This window comes from Pristis pectinata, chromosome 19, assembly GCF_009764475.1.
Source record: "Pristis pectinata isolate sPriPec2 chromosome 19, sPriPec2.1.pri, whole genome shotgun sequence".
In the NCBI taxonomy this organism is placed as follows: Eukaryota; Metazoa; Chordata; class Chondrichthyes; order Rhinopristiformes; family Pristidae; genus Pristis; species Pristis pectinata.
In genome coordinates, this window is record NC_067423.1 from 37,664,351 (window position 1) to 37,689,934 (window position 25,584).

The 25,584-nt window shown below is 41.3% G+C and overlaps 1 protein-coding gene across 1 annotated transcript in view; it reads right to left on the reverse strand.

Annotated features, from left to right (window-relative positions):
* Nucleotides 1–8,661: 8,661 nt before the first annotated feature.
* Nucleotides 8,662–25,584, reverse strand: part of gys2 (glycogen synthase 2) — a 45,633-nt gene continuing 28,710 nt past the window's right edge. The window contains exons 9-16 of the mRNA XM_052033658.1: nt 22,475–22,534; nt 19,818–19,896; nt 18,812–18,925; nt 15,986–16,112; nt 14,824–14,919; nt 14,560–14,723; nt 12,429–12,509; nt 8,662–12,299 (exon numbers count right to left, since the gene is read on the reverse strand). Coding sequence (XP_051889618.1) covers nt 12,102–12,299; nt 12,429–12,509; nt 14,560–14,723; nt 14,824–14,919; nt 15,986–16,112; nt 18,812–18,925; nt 19,818–19,896; nt 22,475–22,534 — 919 coding nt within the window. The 3' untranslated portion in view covers nt 8,662–12,101. The remainder of the gene's footprint in view (nt 12,300–12,428; nt 12,510–14,559; nt 14,724–14,823; nt 14,920–15,985; nt 16,113–18,811; nt 18,926–19,817; nt 19,897–22,474; nt 22,535–25,584) is intronic.

Here is a 25,584-nt window from a genome sequence, read left to right on the forward strand (position 1 = left end):
GTCACTGACACCATTTCAGAAGTGTCTACGTGAGCACAAGAATCACCTAGGTGTAGAAGGCTACAAGCCAAATGCTGGAATATGGGATTAATACAAATGGGTGCCCACTGCTCAGCATGCCAAGGTGGGCCAAATGGCCTTTGGAAGTGGAAAATACTGGAAGCACTCATCAGTTCAGGCAGCATCTGTGGAATGGGAAACAGAGCTAATATTTCAGGATGAAGAGCCATGACCAGAACTGAGAAAGAATCAAAAGCTTGTTTTAAGTTACAGAATAGTTTGGGGATGTTTGGACAGGACAACGGGGGGGGGGGAGGGGGGCGGGGGGGGGGGGGGGGGGCGGGGGGATATCTGTGATAGGACAAGACCAGGTCAGATAGATTAAGGTAGGGAATTTGACGGTGAATCCTTGGGACCACCCTGCCCTCCCCACCTTCTCTGCTGCGGAAAACTAACTTGTTTTCTTTCTTCCCCACTTCCAATACACTAACACATTAACTCGCTCTTTACACAGATGCTGCCTGACCTGCTGAGTGCTTCCAGCATCTGTTTTTATTTCAGATTTGCAACATCTGCAGTTATTTTGATTTCCCTCCCTGACCCCTGAATACACCACCACAATGATAAAAGAAACGGGTTGAAACACAGGTTAAAGTTATAGTTATTGGTTCAGTTGCCCAGGCTGAGCTTAGTTGAACAGCAAACAAGGACCAAGTTGATAAGGGGTGATTGTCTCTTCAGCATTTTCTGTTTCCAAGTTTACCAAGGCCAAGATCAGACTTTGCTTCAAGTGTTACACAGCTGGAGAACCCTGTCCTGTCGTGTCAGCGTGCTGTAACAGGTAAGCGAACATCCTGCGCAATCTTCAACTCTCTCCTAAAGGTGCCGACGGTTCTTTGTTTGCCAATCCCCTCTCTCCAAGTCAGGAGACGAGCACTGACGTCCGCTGAGGGGTTAGGCAGAAGGTTGAAACGTCGTGGGGAGGTTGCCGGGTTAAAAGGGTTAGCTTTGGTTCCTCGCTGATGTCCATCATTCGCCGACGCCCCGCAGCTCGGCTCTTCCCTTGTGGCTTCATCTCCTCCATCTCCAAGATTGACAAGTGGCCCCTTTAAAAAAGGTCGAGCATTTAAAGAGTGCATGCCGCGCACAGGAATAAACGCCAGTGAACCTGCTATCAAACCTCCAACAAGGATCTAGAGAAGAAATATGAAGGTGAGTGAGCTGTAAGTGGCTTGTAGCGGATGGCTACTCCATTGTACTGAATGACCGGAAGATTACGACTCGCCCCCCAAGTGTTCATTGCAAATGATTTAACCTGGTCTAACCTACTGGTTATTGAGTCCAAAGCCATGCCGCCGGATAGGCTTTGAGGAAGCTGTCTGTTCATATAACTATACGCATGTGAGATTGGGAGTTATATTACGGAAGGTTCATTGGAGAGACGAAAGGAGTGCAAAGTTGGTCTATATTTGCAAAACAAAGTTGCACTTCCTAAACAAAAAAAAAATTGATGTAAGTTTGCAGGAAATAATGTGACAAATTATTTACTGAGCTCCGTTCTGTTGTGCAGGGTCTGGGGACTGTCACGGTTCTCACTTTCTTGCTCCTTGTGTCTTCGCTCTTCGTACAGTCCAGCAGCGTTCCACAGGTATTGGTCCAGTTACTCGTCCCGCTCAGCACTCGGTTATTTAAAACCAATTCGGTTCCAAATTCGCGCTTTATGCTTCTGCTCCGTGTTTATAGTTATAGCTGACGAAATTGTGCTTCTTGTTGGATAGGCTCCATTTCGGAGGCGAAACTGGACACCTCAAGCAATGTTGTATCTAAAGGCGCACGTAAGTCAAACCTGAGGGCAATGTAATGACCACTCTCCGAGCTGGCAACTTGTCCAACGGGGATTTAAACAATTATATCTATTCTTTGTTTCAATACGGAGAGATAAACTAAAGAGCCAACCTAACGTTTAAGGAATTAATTTGGTAAGTGAGAATTACACCTTCATTAGGAACTCTAATGATAAAGAAACAGGGCTCGGAAGTGGTATTACTGCCTCTCGATATCCATGCAGTGTTGGGATCTGGAGATGGGAGGTTTATACTGTTTGCAGAATACCTGATGAGTTGAGGTGCACCGTTGGAGGTTACTTATATAATTAGCTTTCATCTATTCTCTCTATTAATTCACGGTAGATCCCGTAACAATTCATTTATAGGAGAGGAGGACAAGGTTATATTTACTGTGTACCAAACTGGTACTCGCGATTACCTACAAAATAGTGAGTGCGTTTAAAAAATAATTATTTGGTGTGAAGTGCCTTGTTTTGCTCAAAGGGTTGAAAGTTATTACATGAATTTACACTCGCCAATGACCATTCGTAGGTAATCTGCACTCCCCGAGCATCAACTCATCTTGAACCGAATACAGCCGACGAAGGAGGCGGATAATTCGGAGCTAAGTGTAACTATTTCTTGCGAAATGGTCTTCAATGTTCCCGGCGAAGAGATCATTTCACACCGCCTTGACCAGCGGTTAAACAGCCGGGTTCACACTCAGTAGGATCTTAAGTTCGTAGTGAAAGGCAGGGAAATGGCAAAATAGTTCCTCGTTTCAAATGTGTGCGTAAATTACCTTTACAGAGGGACGGCGGTTCATAGCGGATGATGGAAAAGACAGCGACCTCTTTGAAAACATAGATATCGGTAAGAGGCAAAGTAGAATCGGGGAAGTCTTTGGTGATAAGGGTCACGGTATCTCAATGATGCTCTGTACTTTACTGTTTGGTATTGCATTAGACATGATCATATTGAATGGCGGGGTAGGTTTGAGGGGCCGAGTGGCCTACTCCTGCTCTTATTTTCTTGTGTTGATTGATTAGCAGTAAGAGTTCATCCTGGTAGACTCAATAACAGCTCTTTTTCTATCAGAAACGAGAAGCCAAACCGCCAGACCACTAACCCTATTGGAAGCAAAGGCCTTATTCCTGGCTGCAATAAGGCAGGCAGAAAAAGGCAAGTATGTTGGCAAGCGCTCTGCAAGTTCACTGCGCACGGAGGTAGGTGAGATTGTAAACTTGAAACACATGAAGATGGTGAGAAAAGACCAGCAGACCACTTTGCTAGGCTGTCCTCGTTGTTCGACACTCTGCAACATCAGTAATCTTAATTCCTGGGCATTTGTATTTCATGGCAAAAAAAAGTTCCCAAAAGAGCTATAAATTCTGCAAAGGAAAGCAAACGTGATACTCAGATAATCCGGCGTCCGATTGTCGGAAATCCTAATGGTTAAGCATCTGGCCCACTCATTGATCCAGAATACCTGATGTTCACAGTGCAATGGACTGTGTGGCCAGATGCAGGGGGCTTGGAGTGCAGCCAGGGCTGAGGTCTGGACCGTGGACCGGGTGTGCTGCCGAAACCAGGGTTGGTAGGGGAACGCCTCAAAGTCAAAGTGCAGTTTATTGTCATATGCATAAGTACATGTGTGCACAGGTGCAATGAAAAACTTACTTGCAGCAGCATCACAGGCACATAGCATCAGATAAGCAGCATTCACAAGAAAAACATCAACATAAATTATACACAATTTTTACAAGAAAATTAGAACAGAATTCCTGGAGCCAGGAACATGGGTAGGTTTGCGGCTGCAACCTGGGTCCAGAGTGCTTTTATATTTCCTGAACCCTTTAAAGTCACAGAGTTCACAGGAACACATTATATTACTGTGTTACATTAAAATGTTTGGTATTAATAGCAGCAGCATCCAATAACCTGGAAAATTTATTTGTCCAGCCTCATCAAAAAGTGCCAGAATATCAGAGTTTTACCACGCTGAGGTAATTCTAGTTCACACTGCTTTCTTTTTAAATGGAATTTAATAGCAGGTTCTTACAGCAGTTAATAAAATGAGATAAACTTGGATCAGAGATTCTAAACTAGAGGAACAGTGTTTGTTGTGGTGCTAAATGAATTTTGGATATGTAAAATCGTGATTTACTTTCTAATAGAGATACTTCATAGACCAAAGTCTGAGCCAACTAAGATCAGGATAATTTATTGATCCCACATCCAGGATGGGAGCTATAGCAAAGGTTGGAGAAGACATATGGGGTGCCAACTCTGTCTCCATCCTGCAGCTGCTTCAAGTGGGAGACCATGTTGGAGGCAAACAAATTACCCATTTCTCCAATACTCTTAACTTCTCATGATTTGACATAACCAAAATTCATTTAGCACCACAACAAATACTGTTTCCTCTAGTTAGAATCTCTGATCCAAGTTTATCTCATTTTATTAACTGCTGTAAGAACCCGCTATTAAATTCCATTTAAAAAGAAAGCAGTGTGAACTAGAATTACCTCAGCACTGTATAACTCCGATATTCTGGCACTTTTCGCACACATATCTTTATTAGTCACATGTACATCAAAACACACAGTGAAATGCATCTTTTGCGTAGAGTGCTCTGGGGACAGCCTGCAAGTGTCGCTATGCTCCCGGCACCAACATAGCATGCTCATAACTTCCTAACCTGTACGTTTTTGGAATGTGGGAGGAAACCAGAGCACCCAGACGAAACCCATGCAGACACGGGGAGAACGTACAAACTCCTTACAGACAGAAGCCAGAATTGAACCCGGGTCACTGGCGCTGTAATACGCTAACCACTGCACTACATCATATCAAGAAATAGCTCTGTAGCTGCCAACAAATCTCCCTTAACCCTCCCTTACCCTGAGAGAAAAAGCTAGACCTGAACACCAAGAAGGTGAATGTTGTTGGAGTCACCGATAATTCAGGTTTCACTGCAGAGCATAATTCTGACATCTGAAAAACAACACATGCAGCTGTACATCCACAATGTACTTTCCAGCAGTTATTAAGCCCAAACACAAGGCTATGAAAACATCTGCTGGTATTTCTTCCCCTTCCAAGTCTGATAGTGATAAGACTGGTAGTTAAGGTCCCTTGATAGTTATTCTTAAAATAGGCATTAATCCTAGATCTTCCTGCAGGAAAGAAAGTTGACAAGAGATGTGCTAGACAGCTTATTTGGAATGAGCTGTCAGAAATAGTGATTGAGGCAGGCACATTAGCAACACTTAAAAGCCATCTAGATAAGTACATGGATAGGAGAGGTTTAGAGGCCTATGGGCCAAATATGGGCAGAAGGGACTAACTCACTATCTACAGCAGTCAGTGTGGACCGGTTGGGCCGAAGGGCCTTGTTTCCATGCTGTATGACTCTATGACTCTAGCACTGTACACGTTCCCGGCTGGTTAAGTCAGGGTGGATAGAGGGAAGCAGTTTAAATTAGCAGTTAGTTCAAGGACCACAGGATGCACATTTGGCAAAAAGATACAGAGAGGTGAGAAAACTTAATTTTTTTTTACTCTGAGAGCAGTTATAATCTGGAACTCCCTGCTATTTGGCTGGTGGAAATGGAGTCAATCAGTGTTTTCAAGAGGGAATTAGGCTTGAACTTGGATAATTTGCATCCCTTGTGGAAGGAGTGGTGGTCTGACACTGATAGAATTGCTGTACTAGGAACTGATGCAGTCGAATGTACCAAAGTGTCTTCTTTGTGTTATTACATTGCTACAATTCCCACTCTGTAAGTCTTGGTCTAAAAGGCATCACATTGACCAGTGCATTCCCACATCCAGGAACTGGGTCAAAACTATAGAGTTTAAAGATCCCAAGGCACAATTTATCTTACCTTATAATAACACAAAGGAGGCTATTCAGCCCACTGGATCTATGCCAGCTCTCAGGGAGTAGTCCCATCATTCTCATTCCCCCTCTGCTTATTTCACTTGCCACTGAAACCTATTCTCTCCATTGCATGCCCATCAACACTACCCCCTCCTACCTCCTTCAAACTTTTTGTCACTAATCTGTACTAAGGGTAATTTACAGTAGCCAATTCACCTACCAACCCATCTTTGGGATGCTGGGAGGAAACTGGAGCATCCAGAGGAAACTCACACGGTCACAGGGAGAAAGTGTAATCTCTACACAGACAGATTCATGATTGATGCTGGGTGGCTGGAGCAGTGAGGCAGCAAATTGATATGTCACTCTACCACCTAGGACAGCAGGCATCTTCTCCTAGTACCAAGCACCAATATGATGCAGTGTCTTGTGAGCTTTTGGTGAGTATAAATTAGTTGCTACATTAGCTGAAAAATAATGAATGCTCTTCAAAAATAACTGATTATCTTTAAATATTTTGGATAACCAAAAGTGTTAAAGGAACGTGCAAATTTTAATTTGCTCCTGATGATCTTTGTCTGCCAAGTCTGAGCAGTTTAAGCCTACAGAACGAGGCACAGCGAGCAGAGCTGCTGCCTCACAGCTCCAGTGAACTGGGTTCAATCCTGATCTCTAGTGCTGTCTGTGTGGAGTCTGCACATTCTCCCTGCGACTGCATGGGTTTCCTCCCACATCCCAAAAGTGTGTGGGTTGGTAGGTTAATTGGCCACTGTGAATTGCTTGTGGCGTGTAGGTGAATGGTAGAAACTGGGGTGGGGGGCAAGAGTTGTTCAGAATGTGGAGCGAATAAAAAGTGGGACTGATGTAGGATTAGTGTAAATGGGTGGTTGATGGTTCGCACAGTCTCAATGGGTCAAAGGGTCTCTTTCCATGCTGTATCTCTCTATGACTCTAGAGGTGGAATGACAAATAGCACAATATGAATGTTTAAAAGTAAGCAAATGAATATTCTTTAAGCTATTACCTAGTTTTCTGTAATCTGCTGTTTGGTAAGTTATTAGTATCCAGGTTGCTGAAAAATTCCAGGAATCAGCACTTGTTCAAACAAAAGGGTAGGATGAAATCCTCACAACTATGGTCCAATTAATAGGAGGGAAACAGCTTTAAATAAAATAGGTAGAAAATTAACAATCATAGGCTAATTAAGAAGAATCACCGATGATTTGCAGGCTAATTGTCTTTAAATAATTTAGTTAAGCTTTATCATGAGGTAGTATATGAGGACGATGCTGTTAATCTTGTGTATATGAATGTTCAAAAGCCTTATGATAAAGACTACATATTGGACTTATTAGCAACACATGGAATAAACGAATTGGTAGTAAGGATACAAAAATTGATTGAAGGATAGATAGCAGAGCTCGAGAAAATGTTTGTTTATTAGACTCGAGTGAGGTATACAGTCGAGTTCTAAGGTTCTGGGGTTGCCACTACTTGTGCAATTTGGGTTTAACAGTACTATTGAACTTGTGCAACCAGCAATAAATATGACTTCAAGAGGACACAAGATCAGAAAATGGTCAGACATAACAGATAAAATTCAGTGCACAGAAGTGTGTGATGATGCATTTTGTTGCAAAGAATGAGAAGATGCATGCTAAATGGCATAATTTTAAGAACAGGTGGTAAAAGAGCTGCTTGTACACAAATCTCAAAGTAGCAAGAAAGGTTGATAAAGCATATTGGAGTCTGGGCTTTATAACTACTAATACAAACACAAATAAAACATGCCAATCCTTAAAACAAAACTTGTTTGCCTTCAGCTGGAGTACTGTGTCCAATTCTGGATGCCACATTCTAGGAAGGCTATGGTGCCTTGAAGAAATACAAGCAAGATTTAGGGATGGTTTAGGGATAGGAACCACAATGGTCTAGGGGTGATGAATAGGAGGGATGAAGCTTGTTTGAGTCACAAAGCATGCAATCAAATAACTCTTCATTTTCCAATTGGCATGGTGGAGAGGAGGCACCATGGTGATGGGTGTATCAGGCCATCAATCGCGGGAGCACAAGGGCAAGCAATCATGTGTTAAAGCCTCCAGCAATATATTCAACCAGACTTGGCAGCCCAACTTTACCAATTTTGATTAAACACAGATGTCTATGGATTATTTCCTGTTACATGTAACTCTTTTGAAATTACAGATAAGAAAAAGAAAAGTTAAACAGTAGCATTTCTGGGAAGAGAACCAAAACTGGAGAAAATCACTCTTCTAAATACTTGGACCTGCAGTTTTCCTTATCAATCCATTAAATTAATTTCATCTGTTCTATTAGACTCTGTACCAATGGTTACACAAAAGAATGTTTGTAAGTTATTGATTACATTGTAATTGGTAATTAATATACATCTTTTGCATTATCCATTGTAATGTAGAACTGTTTTATGAATTAAAACTCCATTAGCTTCTTGAATGCTAATTATTCCTGCCCAAGTATCATGGTTTTCAGTGACATTTTCCGCAATAGTTTATTAAAATTGGAAACACAGCTGTAAACTAGAAAATCAGAAAAAAAATTGTTCTCCCTCAATTTTTGATACTATTTCAAATTAGCCACATCAACTGTTCCAGATATGAAACATGGCTTTGTAATAATAAAGAAATTCTGATTACATTCACACAGACTGCCATTTCAATATAGTGTAATAACAAAAATTTAAAAAAACTTTAAAGAATTTTGGGCTTTTTGAGCATTTTACTTACTGACAAATTATATAATCAAGAGTTATATAATTAATGTCCACTTTAACTTAGATTTTTGACCTCCATTTAAAGGATGACTTGCATTCAGTTATGCCTTTCACAACTTCATATCCTACAGCATTTAGTAGCTGATTAAGTATTACTGAAGCGTAGACACCATCGCAAAACACTGCAGGCAATTTGCGGGACCGTCTTTCAGGAGATAGATAACCAGATCAAATTCTTTAAATGTTCTGTGACCGGGATATAGGGGAGAGCACTGCTGCCCTCAAATTAGCCATCTTTTATGTTCGTCTGGAAAGAGCAGATGGGACCTGGAACTGACACCTTTGAAATTGCCACATTCCTCATTACTGAAAGAGAGCCATGGCTTTCAATTTTTTTCCTCCCCTCGGGCACCCCATTTAACCAAATGGCTCTCCTCCACAGTCCCCAGTAATAAGTTCTCTGGCCTGCACACCAGCATTTATGTAAAGTAGGGAGACAACCAGACAGTTTGGAAAACATCCCACAACCCAGCCAAAAACTGATGCCCTGGCTTGAAAACCATTGCACTAGCAATGTAAGCCCAGATTTTGCATGAATATTTCTCTCCAAAATGGAATTCTTAATTGAGTAATAGCAACAGTAGGTTAACCAAATACTCCAAATCATAGGCAAAATTGGGAAAACATTTTTAAAATATATAATACATTCACAGCTTAAATATTTCATGATATTTATTGCACACTGAACTGATTATCAATTACACCTCATTAGTATCAATCAAAACAAACTAGTTATCTGAAATATCATAATGTTCTGTGCTGGTAGTGCTGTGTTAAGTAGTAGAATGCACCATTATCTAATGTCCTAGTGCAGCATAATTACACTCAGGAACAAAGAGCTACACTGACCAGGTAAGCAAACATTTAAAATACAATCAAAATTAAACTTAGATAATATCAAGGGGCAAATTGGACATTGTATGATGTGCCATGGCTTGAAATTAAGAGGAGATTCACATGTAGTCTGCAAATTTGGATTCAGAACTAGTGGCAAGGAATTCCAAAACATTAATTTGCAGTCACGACTTTTCAGGTCAATATTATGAAAACTAACAAAATTTAGAGTTCAGCAAAATAACAATGCAAACTTCACCACATCTAGCCAGAATTAAAATGAAAACTGCTAATTGAGATTAAACTATTGCATTGGAGACACTTTAATAGTGTTCACAAATTAAACTGGCAGTCAGTCATTGTGACTGCTTCTACATGATGCAAAATGGATCATTAATGCTGCAAATATAGAACAGCACCTATTAAAACCAGTCTGTATACATTATCACCACATTAGTCTCATTCCCACTGCATCACCTGTGGTTTTTTTGCAGTCAGTCTAATTCAGGGATAAACCAGGCAGATAGAAGTACCACTGATTACTATCTCACTGGACACCTTCTATTACCCTTTGCACTGTTCAAAGTAGTAACAAGTTTACAATCTAACTTTTACCATTGGTACCTGGGGCTACTGAACATAGTTAGAGCCAGGATTGTACTGGAGACATCTGCCCACGTAACTCATGACTGAGCACAATTCTTCCATCCTCTACTGATAGATGCTAGTTGTGAGATCAACTTATATCATTTTTTAAATATATTTACACACATTATAGGAGGCAAACTCCTTGCCAAGTATATTCTAGAAACTCTATAATGCCAAAATAGGAAGAAATAAACAGAGCTTGAGATATTAGATATTAGAGACAATACACAAGAATCTGAAAATCTTTGTCTGCTTTTTTGGCTTTTGCAATATAAATCCAAACAATGAACTAAATAGGAATTTAGGTTGCTCAGCAGCATATGCAATGAATGCTACTATTATAAAAAAAATTTTGCAGTTAAGCTATGCGTGGAGACTTAATGATGCTGATGTATTGTGCCACAGCTGCTAAGGTTTGGAAAACAACACAAATAATTCAGGAGCTAATGCATCACTCCTGGATTATCTAGCTTGGAAACATACCACCACCTTTTAGTATTTCTCTGCAATGGTGCTTACAGGAGTGAGAGAACTGTAACAAAACTGAACACTTTTGCTTAAAGCAATTCACATCAAATTACCTATCTTAATCTATTGAATAATTAAAGTGGGGTATTTTCTATTTCCCACATTTATTCCATGCTCCAAGATAGGCAGTTTAGTATCAACAAGAGTTAAACTAAAAGATTATTTTCTTGCCTTGTAGGCATGATAATGTGGTGACAGTCATATTTCATCAGACCTTCCAGTCGGATGAAGCAAAATTTTTACCTTATCAGTCTGGATTAGTTTGAAACTTTGATTCCAGAAGCAAGAGTGATGTGCTAATTAGTTGCAATATTCAGTCCCTATTGATAGCACCAATTAGTTCTAAGCTTCTCAGTTCTTGCAGTTTGACTGACCTTTGAGGCAAGGGTTCAAATATGGTTGAAATTGGATACAATTCTTCAAGGCAAAATTATAATTACAGCTACAAAATAATATTCTAAAATCATGAGTTGCAAAGAAATGCAGAAAAGGTGGAAACTATTCTAACTAAGAACTAATAGAACAGATCTGACTTGTGGGGTGAATAGATACTTGGTTTTAAGAAAACAAGCAATTTATACAACAGGAATACCTTGCATTTTCTCAACAATCCACACATTTCACCAGTTTGAAATTCACCAGTTACAGAATAAATTCTCAGCTGGATAGCAACAGCTGCATTTTCGTGAAGGAACTCACTTCATATATTTTCTTCTATGGTATGGGGGATAGGATGATTAATGTGCACCGTTTCACATGGGGGTAAATGATTTGGTGGTGAAAGAAGTGCTGCAAGTGGTCCTCAGTGAATGGGGCAACCTGTACATCCCACTATCACTCCCACCCAAAACAACCACTATGAATAATACTAGCATCCAATCAATCATAATATTACAGTCTGGTTTTGTTTACTGGTACTGCGAATGTCAAAAGTGGTTACTACAAGCTCCAGCCCCCTGAACTGAAATACCAGTTCAGATGGCAAATCTTGGTAGGTCTTTCAATTCACGGATTCTGAAGCATTAGGCACTTGGTGATAACCATCATGTCTTTCATTCTGAAAGATTGATTACAGAAAACATTTCCTAATGACTAAATATGACGTAATATAATTATAACATTCTAACAACCTATTTGTAGAGATGGTGTAAATGTGTTATGGAATCAAGGGGTGGCTTTGAGTGTGCATTATTATTTCCTTATGTGGAAATTTATTACTGGAATTAACTTCTGTTGAATTGGAAAGGTAGATGGAGTAACCAGATATACAGCAAGAAAGCGTGCAATCCTTTCAGCACTATTTTGATATAACACAGTAGGAAAGAGAAAAGGCACATCTTTTCCTTTATTACTGTAAGAATTTCAAAAGTTTACTATATGTATTTGCACACGACTTCTTCGTAAAACAAATTTCTGGTCTTGATATAGTTGAGAATGTGACAATATATAGTCACAGGACACAGTATAACCAGACTACATGGTTTTAATTTGCCAGCTCTCGCATTTCTACCTTCCCATTGTCAAAGTATTGTAAACAATGTTTCAAAGGGTAAAGTTAGCCATCTACTCAGTTTTGGTACTCTGCGTCTGATTGGTTCTTCCCAATGGGTGCTTTAATGTTCCTTCGATCCTTTTCTGCCTCTTCCTCCTCATCGTACCGCTCATCATCATTCTCCTCATCGTCACTCTGGTGCGGGCTTGAATGCAATGACACAGAAGGGGACGGGGGCACAGAGGCTGGTCTGGGATATCTGAAACCTTCAGTCTGGCGTGAAACAAAAAAGATTAGTCCGTAATGTTACACCCTAAGAAAAAGACATGCATTTGTGGCATACAGTTTTTGTAAGCCTGCCTTAACAGAAGTCAAATCAATCTGCAACACAGACAGACTTACCAATGGTGGCGCAACTGGCTCCATCTGGAACTTTTCTGGGAAGGCTTTACACAGCGCAAGATGGCGGGCATGCATGTAGTACTGAAGGTGAAAAAAATTGAAAAGTATCATTCACTGCTAGAGAATGCAATGAAGGTCATAGAACCCAACACTGCAGATCCTGTATGTGTCAAGTTTTCAGATTGAGCTACAGGTCCAGGATTTGGATGAATGCAAAATAACATACTGCAAAAAAATTTGCAATAACCCTCTTGCAAAATAACCATAAGGATATTAATTTTATTCAGTTTTGAAAATGCCTGATGTCCATTTTAAGTTGGAGGCAAATTTATGTTTACTAAATTTTAACAGGTTGGTTAATTGTCTTACTTTCTATTTGTCAAGGTAGTCTCTTCAGTCCAGAAATTAAATTTATTAAACTCATTTCCACTCCACTTTTGAATAATACATGAAAAGTGCCATACAGCAAAACTCTGATAATCTGGCAATATGATTGTTGGGAAATCCTGATGGTTCAGCTTCTGGCTCACTCGTTAGTCCAGAATGTGAGCTGGGAGTGCAAGCAGGGTGCAGCCAGTGCTCAAGGTCTGGACTGTGGGCCAGGAGTGCAGCTGGAGCAAGGATTGGGATCTGGAATACCTGGGATTGGGAATTTAGGTAGGTTTGTAGCTGGGGCCAGGATCTCAGTAGCTTAAATATTTCCCACTCTTTAAACTCACCAAGGTTCACTGGAAAATCATTATACTACTGTGTAACATACAAAAAAGTAAAAGTGTGGTGGGATATTAATGGTAAATCCAATAGTCCAGAAAAATCTCAAGTCTGGCACTACCAAAGTCCCAAGGGTGCTAGATTATTGTTTTACTGCATTTCACCTTCAAAGGCACAACCAAAGTCAACAACTTTCCCTTCATTCCCCCAGAGTCATTTAAAGCCAACATCTTCTTCTCTTAAAGGATGCTTTCTCTCTCTGTACAAATAAGTATCCTGCTACCTCATTCAACATTCTTTTCAATGTCTTCAAGTCTCAGACACAGGAGAATGTTTTAGTCACTGTCTCCACATTGTTCCTGAGACATGAACATGGGAACAATACTAGGTGTGACCTGACAAGGGGTTTCAAACAGCTTTAGCATCCCTTGGGAAATAAAACTGAATTATGTAAAACTGCCACCTCATGTAGTTTTGACACCAAGAGTCGACCTAAACCTTTAAACCTTTCTACAATATGCTCTTACAGCCATGGAGTCCATGTGCTTTTTTTTCTTCATTCTCAATGTGCAGTAACTTATACCGAACCTGATTTGCCACTGATCAATTCACAGAAGCATAAACTTTCATGAATTAAGCTAAGCCTCTAAATTCCATTGAGAATTTAGATTTTTTTTCTGGCAAGGTTACCACAATCACAATTAACCAACTATATTTCAGGAATAAGTTGTCAACCCATAAAACATTCTTCACTTCCAGCTCAACTCCATCCACTAAATCTCCTTATGCTTCCTATTTTGTGTTACATACATACTTTATTACTCTAGACACTAACCTTACTTGGTAAAGGAGACTACAATATCTTACCAAGGGAATTTTGAAAGCCCTTGCGCATCATCTATAACAAGACATGTCCATTTATTCACTAAGCAGGGGTGTCACCTTCTGCAGAAAGTTGAGGTTGATCAGATAAGATCCACCTTTTCTAAATCTGCTCTTTGTGTGGTTATTTTCAGACATTTACTTCTCTGTTCTATATCTGGTTACGAATCCCTAATGGCAAGCCTACTATGTCTGCAGTTGTTGGGAATGGCTCTGGGATCCTTACTGAGCATGGGAATTTGCTTGCTTACAGTCCATCAGAAATCTTTCTGTCTCCCATGATCAAGTGGTTTAATAGACTTTCAGATACTTCAATCTACTGGAATCTCAGCTTCACTAATCTCAAAGCCACACCAGTTCCATAGGCATCAGGTCTCAAAGCCACACCAGTTCCATAGCGTCAGATCTTCAGCTAACATGCTTTGTTGCAAGCCAGGAAACTGGAAATACAAAACACCAGACCCTCACCACATCCAAACTCCTCCCCATGTACATTTACTCTTCCTAAATGTACATGGTGTCAGCTGCTTATACTTACCCTGGCCAGGTATCTCCAGTCCAGAAGTTCTGAAAGCCTTTCTGTCCGATTCCTTTGGATAATTCTCTGGCGACGTGACTGCTTGCAGAACCCGAACATGAACTGTGTCAACTGATTGCATGACTCCTCGAGAGATCGGAATCTCCGATCGACGATATAAATCCCTGGACGCAGTGAGAACACGGAAGTTAAAGGAAACAAAAAAACCCTCAGAACTAAATGTGTATCATCCTATGGTGCAGCATTTGATGTACAAGGACTTACCATAAGCTGTTGGGTCTGCCACATGTTCCTGCATAAAACAACCAAAGCCAGAGAGGTTGGTAGTCACACTGGGAATTCCCATCACTGTGCACTCAGCTGCAAATGCAAATAGCCAAGTTGTGAATATCATCTTATGCAAGTTAACTTTCATCTTTTACTAACTGTTGCACAATAGTGAGTTACACATGAAAAGACAGTGAAGTGATTGCTGAGGATTAATTTCCTATGATGGCTTATTGCCCCTTTTAGCTCACCACTGCTTCATGATCAGCTTCCTTTCCTGGACAATAATGAGGAAATGGATGAGCACATGTTCACGATACCAGGTTCAGTGATGGGAAGGAAGTGTGGTGGGGGATTGCCGGGTGACAAGGAAAGCTCCCTGTTCTATTTTTAATAATTCTGTGGGAACTTTACATGTACAACTGAACTACTAGAAGGAAGGGACATCAGTTGGGAACCTGCAATACAAAAAAAATGGGGTCCTGTGTAGTAAATAGGACAACAGAGTTCAGAGGAATAACTGGTCAGATCATGCAATAAATGATGATCAAAAATGCACATGCTGAAAATCTGAAATAAAATCAGAAACATGCCGGAAACACTCAGAAGGTCAGGCAGTGTCCGTGGAGAGAGAAACAAAGTTGGCATTTCAGGTTGGAGGGAAAGGGTCTGAGAGATGGCTTGCTGACAGTCAGACTATTTCCAGCACTTTGTTTTTATTTCGTGCTTCATGCACCTTCACCCAAATGAAGTAGACAGTTTAGAGGAAGGGTATAAAACACCTCCTATACTTTGGAACAAAAATAGCAGGTGAGCTTCAAACACTTATCTCCAGCCCAAGGACATCCAAGACAATCCCGAATTCTAGTTCTTGCTTCATTTTCCTTCCTCTGAACCACTATACTCTGTCCAGTGTTCTTGTTGGATTTGTATTTTAACTAATTTTGCACTTTTCCTATAATATAATAGTGACCACGCTTCCAGATTATTTCCACAGCCATTGAATATTTTTGGTCAATTCAAGATCATAAACACAAGTTCTCTCTCCCTCTCATACCTTCTTCCAGTGAACTATTTAAGATCTTCCCCCGACACTACACATACAAACTTTTTCAATCTTTTTGGAAGTGAGATTAGTTATGGAACTGATGACACATACCAGGAGTATATCCCCAAGGCTCATAGTAGGACGGGAATACTCCAAGATGACAGCCTCGGACGAACTCTTCATAGTCCATAGGCAAAAGTGGACTGGTGGATGATAGAAACTCAGGATGAAAAACAATCTAGAAAATAAAAAGATTTTAAACACATCAACAACAAATGTATTGACAAACAAGTGATATTGCTATTCAGAAAGAATTTCTGGGAGCAGCTCTGAATGGCATTTTGCTTGTGAATGCATTGATATACAACCTCAGTGGTAAAACCACACCAGACTAGGTGTGAAACAGTGAGTGACGTCCTGCTCCAGCCCTCTCAGGGTTGATTACTGCAGTAACTGAATGAGGAGCGACTGATACACGATTGATGTAGGAACTTTGGATGAGGAGGCAAAAGAAATTACTCCACATCCAAGAATGCATGGCTGTTGAATTCACTGCATACTTAAGACTAGATTGGATAAACTGATGAAGCACAAATGTATAAAGCAGCACGGGAACAGTGGGCAAACACGAATAGGGGTATTTGCCCATTTGCTGTTTTCATACCACTGTACACTGCAGTTGCATCAGACCGGACAAACATCATTGACCTTAGACAATGGCCAGTTTCTGTATTTCAACTTCTGTACTTCAAGCTCAGATTAGGTTTGGAGTTAGGGTCCGGGTTAAAACTTAACTGGCAGGTGAGCGTCCTTGCACAAAGCCCCTGCTGGGACCTTGCATTCCAAACCACGGAAGGGTAGCATCATCAAACTACTGTTGGCCAACAACAGTTGGTGCACATATGTCAACACCTTGTGTCACATGGTTAGTGTACGAGTGCAGAAACTAATTCAGAACTTCACTTGGAAACAGTTATTCTCCTCCCCAGTATCGACAATTTTCAATTCCAATTGATTAACCAGGAGGCTGAACTGGAAATTGTTGGGAGTTGGACACAGGTCTGGATCATGCTAGTGTAATGGGACAGAAGGAATTCATTCTGCCCATCTGATCTACACAAGCTCTGATAGGAGCAAGTTATACCTATCCACCACCTCCTTATTGCCCTGTACCCTGTAACAACGTCTCTCTCATACATGCCCATCCACTCCCTGTTTATTTTATTTGCTATTAACCTGCATCAGGGTGCAATTTACAGCAGCCAACTGGTCCCCTCCAAGCTTTGGAATGTGGCAGGAAACCCACATGATCATGGAGAGAACTTGTGAACTCCACACAGACACCAAAGGTCAGGATAGTGCCCAGGTGAGACAGCAACCCAACAAAGCCCACAAAACTGCAGGCCTTTCCCAGTTCTGGATACAGCAAGTTCAGAGAAGCCCAGAACTTGATAGTTATTCAACTAAGCTGCAGGCGAACATCTGGGGAAGAAAGACTGGACATTTGAATCCAACTGAGGCAAGTTTCGGGAAGAGGAAAGTACAGGTGGAATGCAGAGACAGTGGGACCACATCAGCAAGAATTGGGCCAAAATTTCTGTCCACCATTGGTTGTAGAGTTAGGTTGACAAATATAGACATAATTATGGATGATCAGAGATTGACAGCTATGGAGTAACTGCACCCTTAATTAATCTCTTAGGTGAAACATGGTAGTGATTAATGATACCAAGCAGGAGAAATGAATGACTCAGTTGTAATGACTGAGTTATAATGATGTTTCAGAAAATCATTAAATAATAGACAATGCAATAGTTAAAGAGTTAAATAATAACGAAATGTCAAGCTCATTGCATTTTACTAATGTACAGTTACAAGAAATTGTTTCATCTTTGCAGAAATGTTACACAACTCAAATCTCTTTGGGAACGCAATCAATACCTCAACTTTCCATCCACTAATGCGTCACCAAATTCTGAATGATAGATCACGGTATTTAATTGCACCTGCCGTGCAGAACCGTATTAGTTAGGGGAAAAGCCAACTCTTCAGCCATCTGTACTCATTAAAGCAAGAGTTTATTTTCATTACAATAATTACCAGTCTAAACAATATCCACATTTCACCTCATTAAGATGCAATTCAGCTTGGTTTAGTTTTGATTTCAGCTTTTGAAATTTATCTCCTCCACCTCATTAGGCACTTTGCAGACCAGTTTTTATTCCACTGCACGCTGCAGTTATATCCGATCTGCTCTAGTGATTCCTGCCCCAATCAGTAATGCTAAGAACATAAAATTGCCTTAATGGGGATAATGTTCATTTCCACATGATGCATAAAGCAATGATGGGCTGTGTAGATCAATGTTATGGGATTAGATCTTCAATTAAAACAAAATGACTTCAGTAATACATTGAGAAGTAATTCACCCTTTCCAAAAGGGTAAAGATCCAGATATTGCAAAACTTTAGCTTTACAGAGAAAACAGCATATCTTATACTTGCAGGTAATAAGAGTCAAAGAGTAATACAGCATGGAGATGGGCCCTTCGGCCCAACTCATCCATGCCAACCAAAATGCCCATCTAAACTAGTCCCATTTGTCCCCATCCCGCCAAACCTTTCCTATCCACGTATCTGTCCAAATGTAAGTGTTGTTATTGTACCTGCCTCAACCACTTCCCTTGGCAGCTCATTCCACATACGCACCACCCTGTGTGTGAAGGAGTTGCCTCTCAGGTCCCTGAAAAATCTTTTCCCTCTCACCCTAAAACTATGCAGTCTATTTTTGTTTTTTTAAACAACTGTTTAATGCCAATGCATTCTGAACACACTGATATCAGACAGCAGAAGAATGTACAAGGAGAGGTAGATGGGCAACCAATCTGGGGCTGTAGCCAATGCATTCTCACCCATGGAGAGCAGGTTAAGTACGTACCTTGACCCTGTCAGCCCGGTTGTTGAATAGTCCAATTCGTCTGATGGTGCTGAGGATGGGGTCCTTGTCATCATCAAGCATGTTGTGGGTGGTCACTGGAGGTAAGGTGTGACGCTGTAGTCGGGAAAGAAGTTGTTCTAATCAGTAGCTGCAGTTATAGCAATAAGTTGTAAAGTATCATGGTAAAACCTTATGAAATAAAACTAATGGTAAACCATGCTTTACGTTCACCAGAATCAATGCGATGAATAGAATCGACTCATTGGTAAAGGCGCAAGTCCATGGTATCATCCAATAAATTGATTTAAATAGCAAGACAACCCTTCTATATTGAAAATGGAAAGGTATTCGAAGATTTTAAACTAGCTTAAGATGAAAGTACGGCAGAACAGTTTACACGTTGTACTTGCTTCTTTTTTTGGAAAATTCTCCCCCAGTACAGTTGGAGCTTAAGCAGGGCTCAGTAAGGGTATGACAGGGATAGCGATCAAGATGGGTAGAAGGGTCTGAGTGCCAGAGAAGCCATGATCTAACAAAATGGGAGAATAGCTTTGAGGGAATGGGAGAGCTTCCTCTAATCAGATTTAAAAATCAGGAGGTTGTGAGCACATCAAAATTAAATAACTCCCTAAAATATGCAAGAATATTGATTGTTTGAAATCCTGGCCCAAATCACATCCAAAAGGTACCCACTGCCAAGTCCAGTGTCAACAATATTCAAAAACCACCCAAGATGTTAATATACTAAACATTAAAAAAAGAAATACATGAACTTTCAATTCAGCAATGTCATTGCAATGGAAATCCTTGGGCATCAAGTTACGGACAAACCTTCACCTATCCTCTCCAGAGAGGATTCAATCAGAAGGTAAAAATCAAGGAATTTCAGAATTAGAAAAACTTTTATACAGTTTACATGGATTTATACAATTTCTTTCCCAACCATGGGAAAATACAATTTTCAATCTCTACCCTGCTGAAACAATGATTTCATTCCCAGGTGTACCTGTGTTGCATAAATGGCTCTTTTCATTACGGTCAAGTCATCACGATCGAGGAACTTGGTCATATCTGGAGTTTCCCCTCTGTAAACACACAGCATAGGCATGATATTAATGGGATAGATGAAAGCAATTTTGTTAAGGCTGGTGTAAATTAGGCTGAGTCTACCCAATGCCAATTCATTTTAATTTAGTCTCCCTGAAACCAGAAATGAACAGCAGAGTTTTGGCTATCTCACACCATTCCCTGTTCACCCAGCACACTGGTGATTTCGGACCCAAAATGACTCCTAGTCAAGCAACACCACCCCTCCCCTGCCCCACCCCCACTGGTTATAAAATTCTCAGTCACACTCTGAAGTCCTTCCTCATCCCTCATCACCATTCTTCCTCAGCTCACACCTCTCCATCATTGATTTCTTCTGGTCCTATAACCTTCCAAGATACCTCCACTCATCTAATTCCAGGCTCCAAGCTCATCTCCAGTTTTCACCAGTCTAACACTGGTGACTGTCCCTGTAGCTGCCTGGCTCTGAATTTCCCCGTCTATGTCCTATTGTCTCTGCTTCCATTTCCAGATTTAAGAGAATGCATAAAACCCATCTTGTTATCAAAGCTTCTGGTTACCTTCCTGTAATGTGGCTGCTGTGAAGCGAACTTTGGGACATTTTGCTACATTAAAAAAAGACACTGTGCGAATAGAAGTAATTTTTGTTTGCAAGCTATTAAAGTGCCTCTTAATAGTGGACTACATTTATGAATTTTATAGGAACATTCCAGAATATAGTCTTCATAAACAAATAAATGTATATTATAGCTGAATTTCTACCACTGATCTGCTTAACTACATCTTTTCTTTTCCCCTCTTGGCTAGAGATTGCGAGGACTTCTCTGCCCCCCCCCCCCCCCCCCCCCCCCCCCCCACCTTTGCTTCCTGTGTTACTCAGGAGTCCTCCTTTGGCCTCTTCCTATTTTAAATCAGACAGCACCCTTAGCAGCGTCATCCGAAACACAACATCAGCTTCCACATGTACAGAGACGAAGCAGCTCGAGTCTGTCACCATTTCAAAATGCTCAGATTGTCTGTCCAACATTCAGCACCACAGATTTCCTCTAAGTACCAGGAAGATTGATGCTTCTTTCTTCTGTCACAAACATTATTCCACTCCCCGGCAGCTAGCCAAACCCAGATCTGATTGCTTGCAGTCTTGGTGTCATACCCAGACACAAGCTTCAGATCACACCATTTGCGCCATCAGCAAGAGTATCCATTCTACCCAAGTTCACCACTTGTCTCTACCCACTTCAACTAACCTGCAGTTAAGACCTACACCCATTCCTTTGCTGCCTCCAGATGGGAGCATTTCACGACACTCTTGGACACCCTCCCTCATTTCCTATTGTTCTTTGTAAGCAAGTCAACCAGAACTCTGCTGTTCCTGTCCTAACTCACACCAAGTCCCCGTCATACAAGCCACTGCACCACCATTATCTTCAGCTGTTAAGGGCCTTGTGAAAAGGTGCTCCATCCCTGAACTTCTTTGCTTCTCCGTATGTTAGGGATGTTCCTTGGAATCTACTGCTTTTACCAAGCTTTTAATCACCTGATCTAGTATCTCATTATATGGCTCCATATCAAGTTTTGTATGATGGGACTCCTAGCAAGCTTTGATAAAGGTGTCATATAAGATAAGATGTCTTTATTAGTCACGTACATCGAAATACACAGTGAAATGCATCTTTTGCGTAGAGTGTTCTGGGGGCAGCCCACAAGTGTCGGCACGCTTCCGGTGCCAACATAGCATGCCCACAACTTCCTAACCCGTATGTCTTTGGAATGTGGGAGGAAACTGGAGCACCCGGAGGAAACCCACGCAGACACGGGGAGAACGTACAAACTCCTTACATACAGTGGCGGGAATTGACCCTGGGTCGCTGGAACCATATTTGCTGTTATTTCTCATATTTTCTTATGACAGAGTTGGAGGCCAGTTGGTCCACTGAACTTATGCTGACTCTCAGAACAATCCCATTAATTCCCACTTATTTCCCTGTATTGTCTCTCATATACCCATTAACATCCCCTCGGATTCTACTTCCGCCTTCCTACACTAGAGGAAGTGTAGGAAGGCGGAAGTAGATTAACCTATCAACCAGCACAGGTTTGGGATATGGGAGGAGACCTGAGCACCCGGGGGAACCCCACGCAGTTACAGAAAGAATGTCTAAACTCCACACAGACAGCACCCAGAGGTCAGAACCTGGGCTGCAGAAGCTGAATGTTTACCACAGAAACTCATACGTACCCATCGGTTAATGCAAACAAATCTGTGTTTTCCTGATGCTAGTGCAAGTCTGATGATGGCACAGACTGCAAGTAAAGGTACTCAGACAGTTTGAGTTCGTGTAAAATAGCCCAGTACCACCTACACAGATACACTCTGCTTTATTTCATGTCCAAGGGGAGTTTCATCTCAAGCAGATTCAAACAGGCAAATGGAACTAGCTCAGTTAGGCAACTTGATCGGGGATGGACAAGTTGGACCAAAGGGCCTGTTTCCATGCTGTTTAGTTCTATGACCTGTCACTTTTAAAAACTTAAAGTAGCGAATGAGCACATCCGTTTTCCATTGTATTATTATGAAGGACCTGTGTAACTTACTTTAACAATGCTTCATAAAGTCGCTTTCCAAATTTCTCCTTGACTAAATGGGCAGTATCCCTGCAAACAAAAGAAAACAGAAGCATCATTTGCCACATTGGTGTTTTATATAAACATGCACAGTAAACACTAGTTATTTTTCTATGTGCCCTGGATACCTACATTGTCAAAACACTAGTTATTTTATTGCCAGTGTTTGACAGTGTAGATACTCAGGGCACACAGAAAAATTCACTACCAACTTCCTCTCCATCTAATCCTTCCAACAGGGTGTTCCAGGGGATTGACCTTACAGCCTGGATAGGTGCACAGTGTTGTGTCACAGGAGTCATGTTAGCTATGGGCTGGTTGAAGTTATCCTTCCTCTCAGTATTGAATAAAGACAATGGGTATGGATATTCTCAGTCCAAATTTTGCCCCAAGTCTTTGCACAAGAGTCAATTGTACACTCATTAAGCTAGGTATCAGATCAGAGAAGGAATTCAGAGGCTGATAAAATTAACAGCCACTATGAACAGCACACTTCAACCTTGATATCCAAATTCACACAGGGGAAGCAGAGCCTCTCAAAAATTGTTCATTTTTCTTTTAGTCACTCGCCTGTGATTTGTCCATTTCAATCATCAGTTTATTTGACACAGTCTGGTAAAATTATTCCTGGTCATACTATTATACATGGGATCTAGGGTAGCAAGGGCTATCTTCTAAGTGTGCACTTGAGTCATTTGAAGATGGATTAATGGCAGCCATGCAGTGGGGAATTCTTTATTTGGTCACAGCAAGATACAAATTAGTCAGCTCTTAAAATAGGAAACTGTTTTGGAATTGGTACAGTGTACCAAAGTACAGTGAAAAACTGGTCTTGCATACCGTTCATACAGATCAATTCATTACACAGTACATTGAGGTAGTACAAGGTAAAACAATACAGAATGCAGAATAAAGTGTTACAGTTACAGAGAAAGTGCAGTTCGGCTAGACAATAAGGTGCAAGGTCGGAACAAGGTAGATTGTGAGGTCAAGAGTCCATCTCATCATACTAGGGAACTGTTCGATAGTCTTAAAATAGAAGGATAGAAGCTGTCCTTGAGCCTGGTGGTACGTGCTTTCAGGCTTTTGTATCTTCTGCCCAATAGGAGAGGGGAGAAGAGAGAATGTCCAGGGTGGGTGGGATCTTTGATCATGCTGGCTGCTTTACCGAGGTGGTGAGAAGTATAGACAGAGTCCATGGAGGGGAGGCTGGTTTCTGTGATGTGCTGAGCTGAGTCCACAACTCTCTGCAGTTTCTTGCAGTCACTTGCGGAGCATTTGCCATACCACACCGTGATGCATCCAGATAGCATGCTTTCTATGGTGCATCGATAAAAATTGGTGAGGGTTGATGGTGACATGCTAAATTCTTTAGCCTCCTGAGGAAGTACAGGCACTGGTGAGCTTTCTTGGCCTTGGCGCCTATGTGGTTGGACCAGGACAGAGTATTATTGATGATCAATCCTAGGAACTTGAAGGTCTCAACCCTCTTGACCTCCACACCGTTAATGTAGACAGCAGCATGTGCACTGCCCCCCTTCCTGAAGGAAGTGACCAGTCTTTTGTTTTGCTGACATGGAGGGAAAGGTTGTTATCATGACACCATGTCACTAAGCTCTCTCTCTCGCCTTCCTGTACTCCAACTCATCATTATTTGAGATACAGCCCACTATGGTGGTATCATCTGCAAACTTGCAGATGGAGTTGGAGCAGAATCTGGCCATGCAGTCATGAGTGTATAGGGAGTAGAGGGCTGAGGACACAGCCTTGTGGGGCACCAGTGGTGAGAATAATCATGGCGGAGGTGTTGCTGCCTATCCTCACTGATTGCAGTCTGTTGGTCAGAAAGTCAAAGATTCAGTTGCAAAGGGAGGTGTTGAGTCCCAGGTCTCAGAGTTTGGTGATGAGTTTGCTTGGAATTACAGTATTGAAAGCAGAGCAGTAGTCAATAAACAATAGTTGTCTTTATTGTCCAGAAGCCCCAGGGATGAGCTTAGGGCCAAGGAGATGGCATCTGCCATAGACCTGTTTTGGCGGTAGGCGAAATGCAGTGGGTCAAGGTTGTCTGGGAGGCAGGAGTTAATGCATGCCATGACCAGCCTGTCGAAGCACTTCATGGTGGAGGATGTCAGAGCCACTGGGTGGTAGTCAGTCAGGTATGTTACCTTGTTTTTCTTAGGTACCAGGATGATAGTGGTCTTCTTAAAGCAGATGAGAACATCAGATTGAAGCAGAGAGAGGTTAAAAATGTCTTCAAATACTCCTGCTAGCTAATCTGCCAAAGACACAGCCAGGGACACCATCTGAGCCAGAGGCTTTCTGCAGGCTCACTCTCCAGAAGGCTGATCTTGTGTCCTCAGCGGTGACAATGGGTTCAAATGCATTGGAGGCTGTCGGGGTGGGTGGTGACTTATCAATTCCTTTGGTTCAAAACATGCATAGAATGAGTTTTGAAATTATCCTAACAAGGTGGTGCCAGAGTGTGGCAACTCGTTGCAAGCTGCTCTCTGCAGATCCACTGATTACTTACCTATTTTGGCAATTTACACAAGTTCTCGTGATAATTAATCTGTATCAACTGTGGTGCATAAGCAGGTTTGCTCAGGGTACAGATGCTGCATTAAAAAAAAAATGAATCTGCAAGTTTATAGCCAAGTGTTGCTGTGGTTATACTGTAGATCAGTTTTTACTGGCAGTGAAAGGCACCAAGTGCATAGATGTTTGAATTATTTTCTTGTATTATTGGTGGTTCATAGAATACAACCCACCTGGTTCCACCTCAAAACATCTTTTTTTGTACTCAGGTTAAAGGATATTTTCCCAAGAGTTTAAAACTTTGCTCAATAAGCACCCAGTACTGGCATCAAGCATTTAACGTATACATAAAGAACAGTAACTTCGACAAAGCACGTCATGATCACCTTCAATACTCTTCCACCTATACCAGAGAGACATATGTTAACTTTACCCCTCCTCCATCTCTCACAGCTGCTAACCCACGGTCATTTCTTGCCTCTTGCTTCCAGAAGAGGATTCGGGCTGCCCCAGACCCATTTTACAGACTGGAGACTTTTATCCCA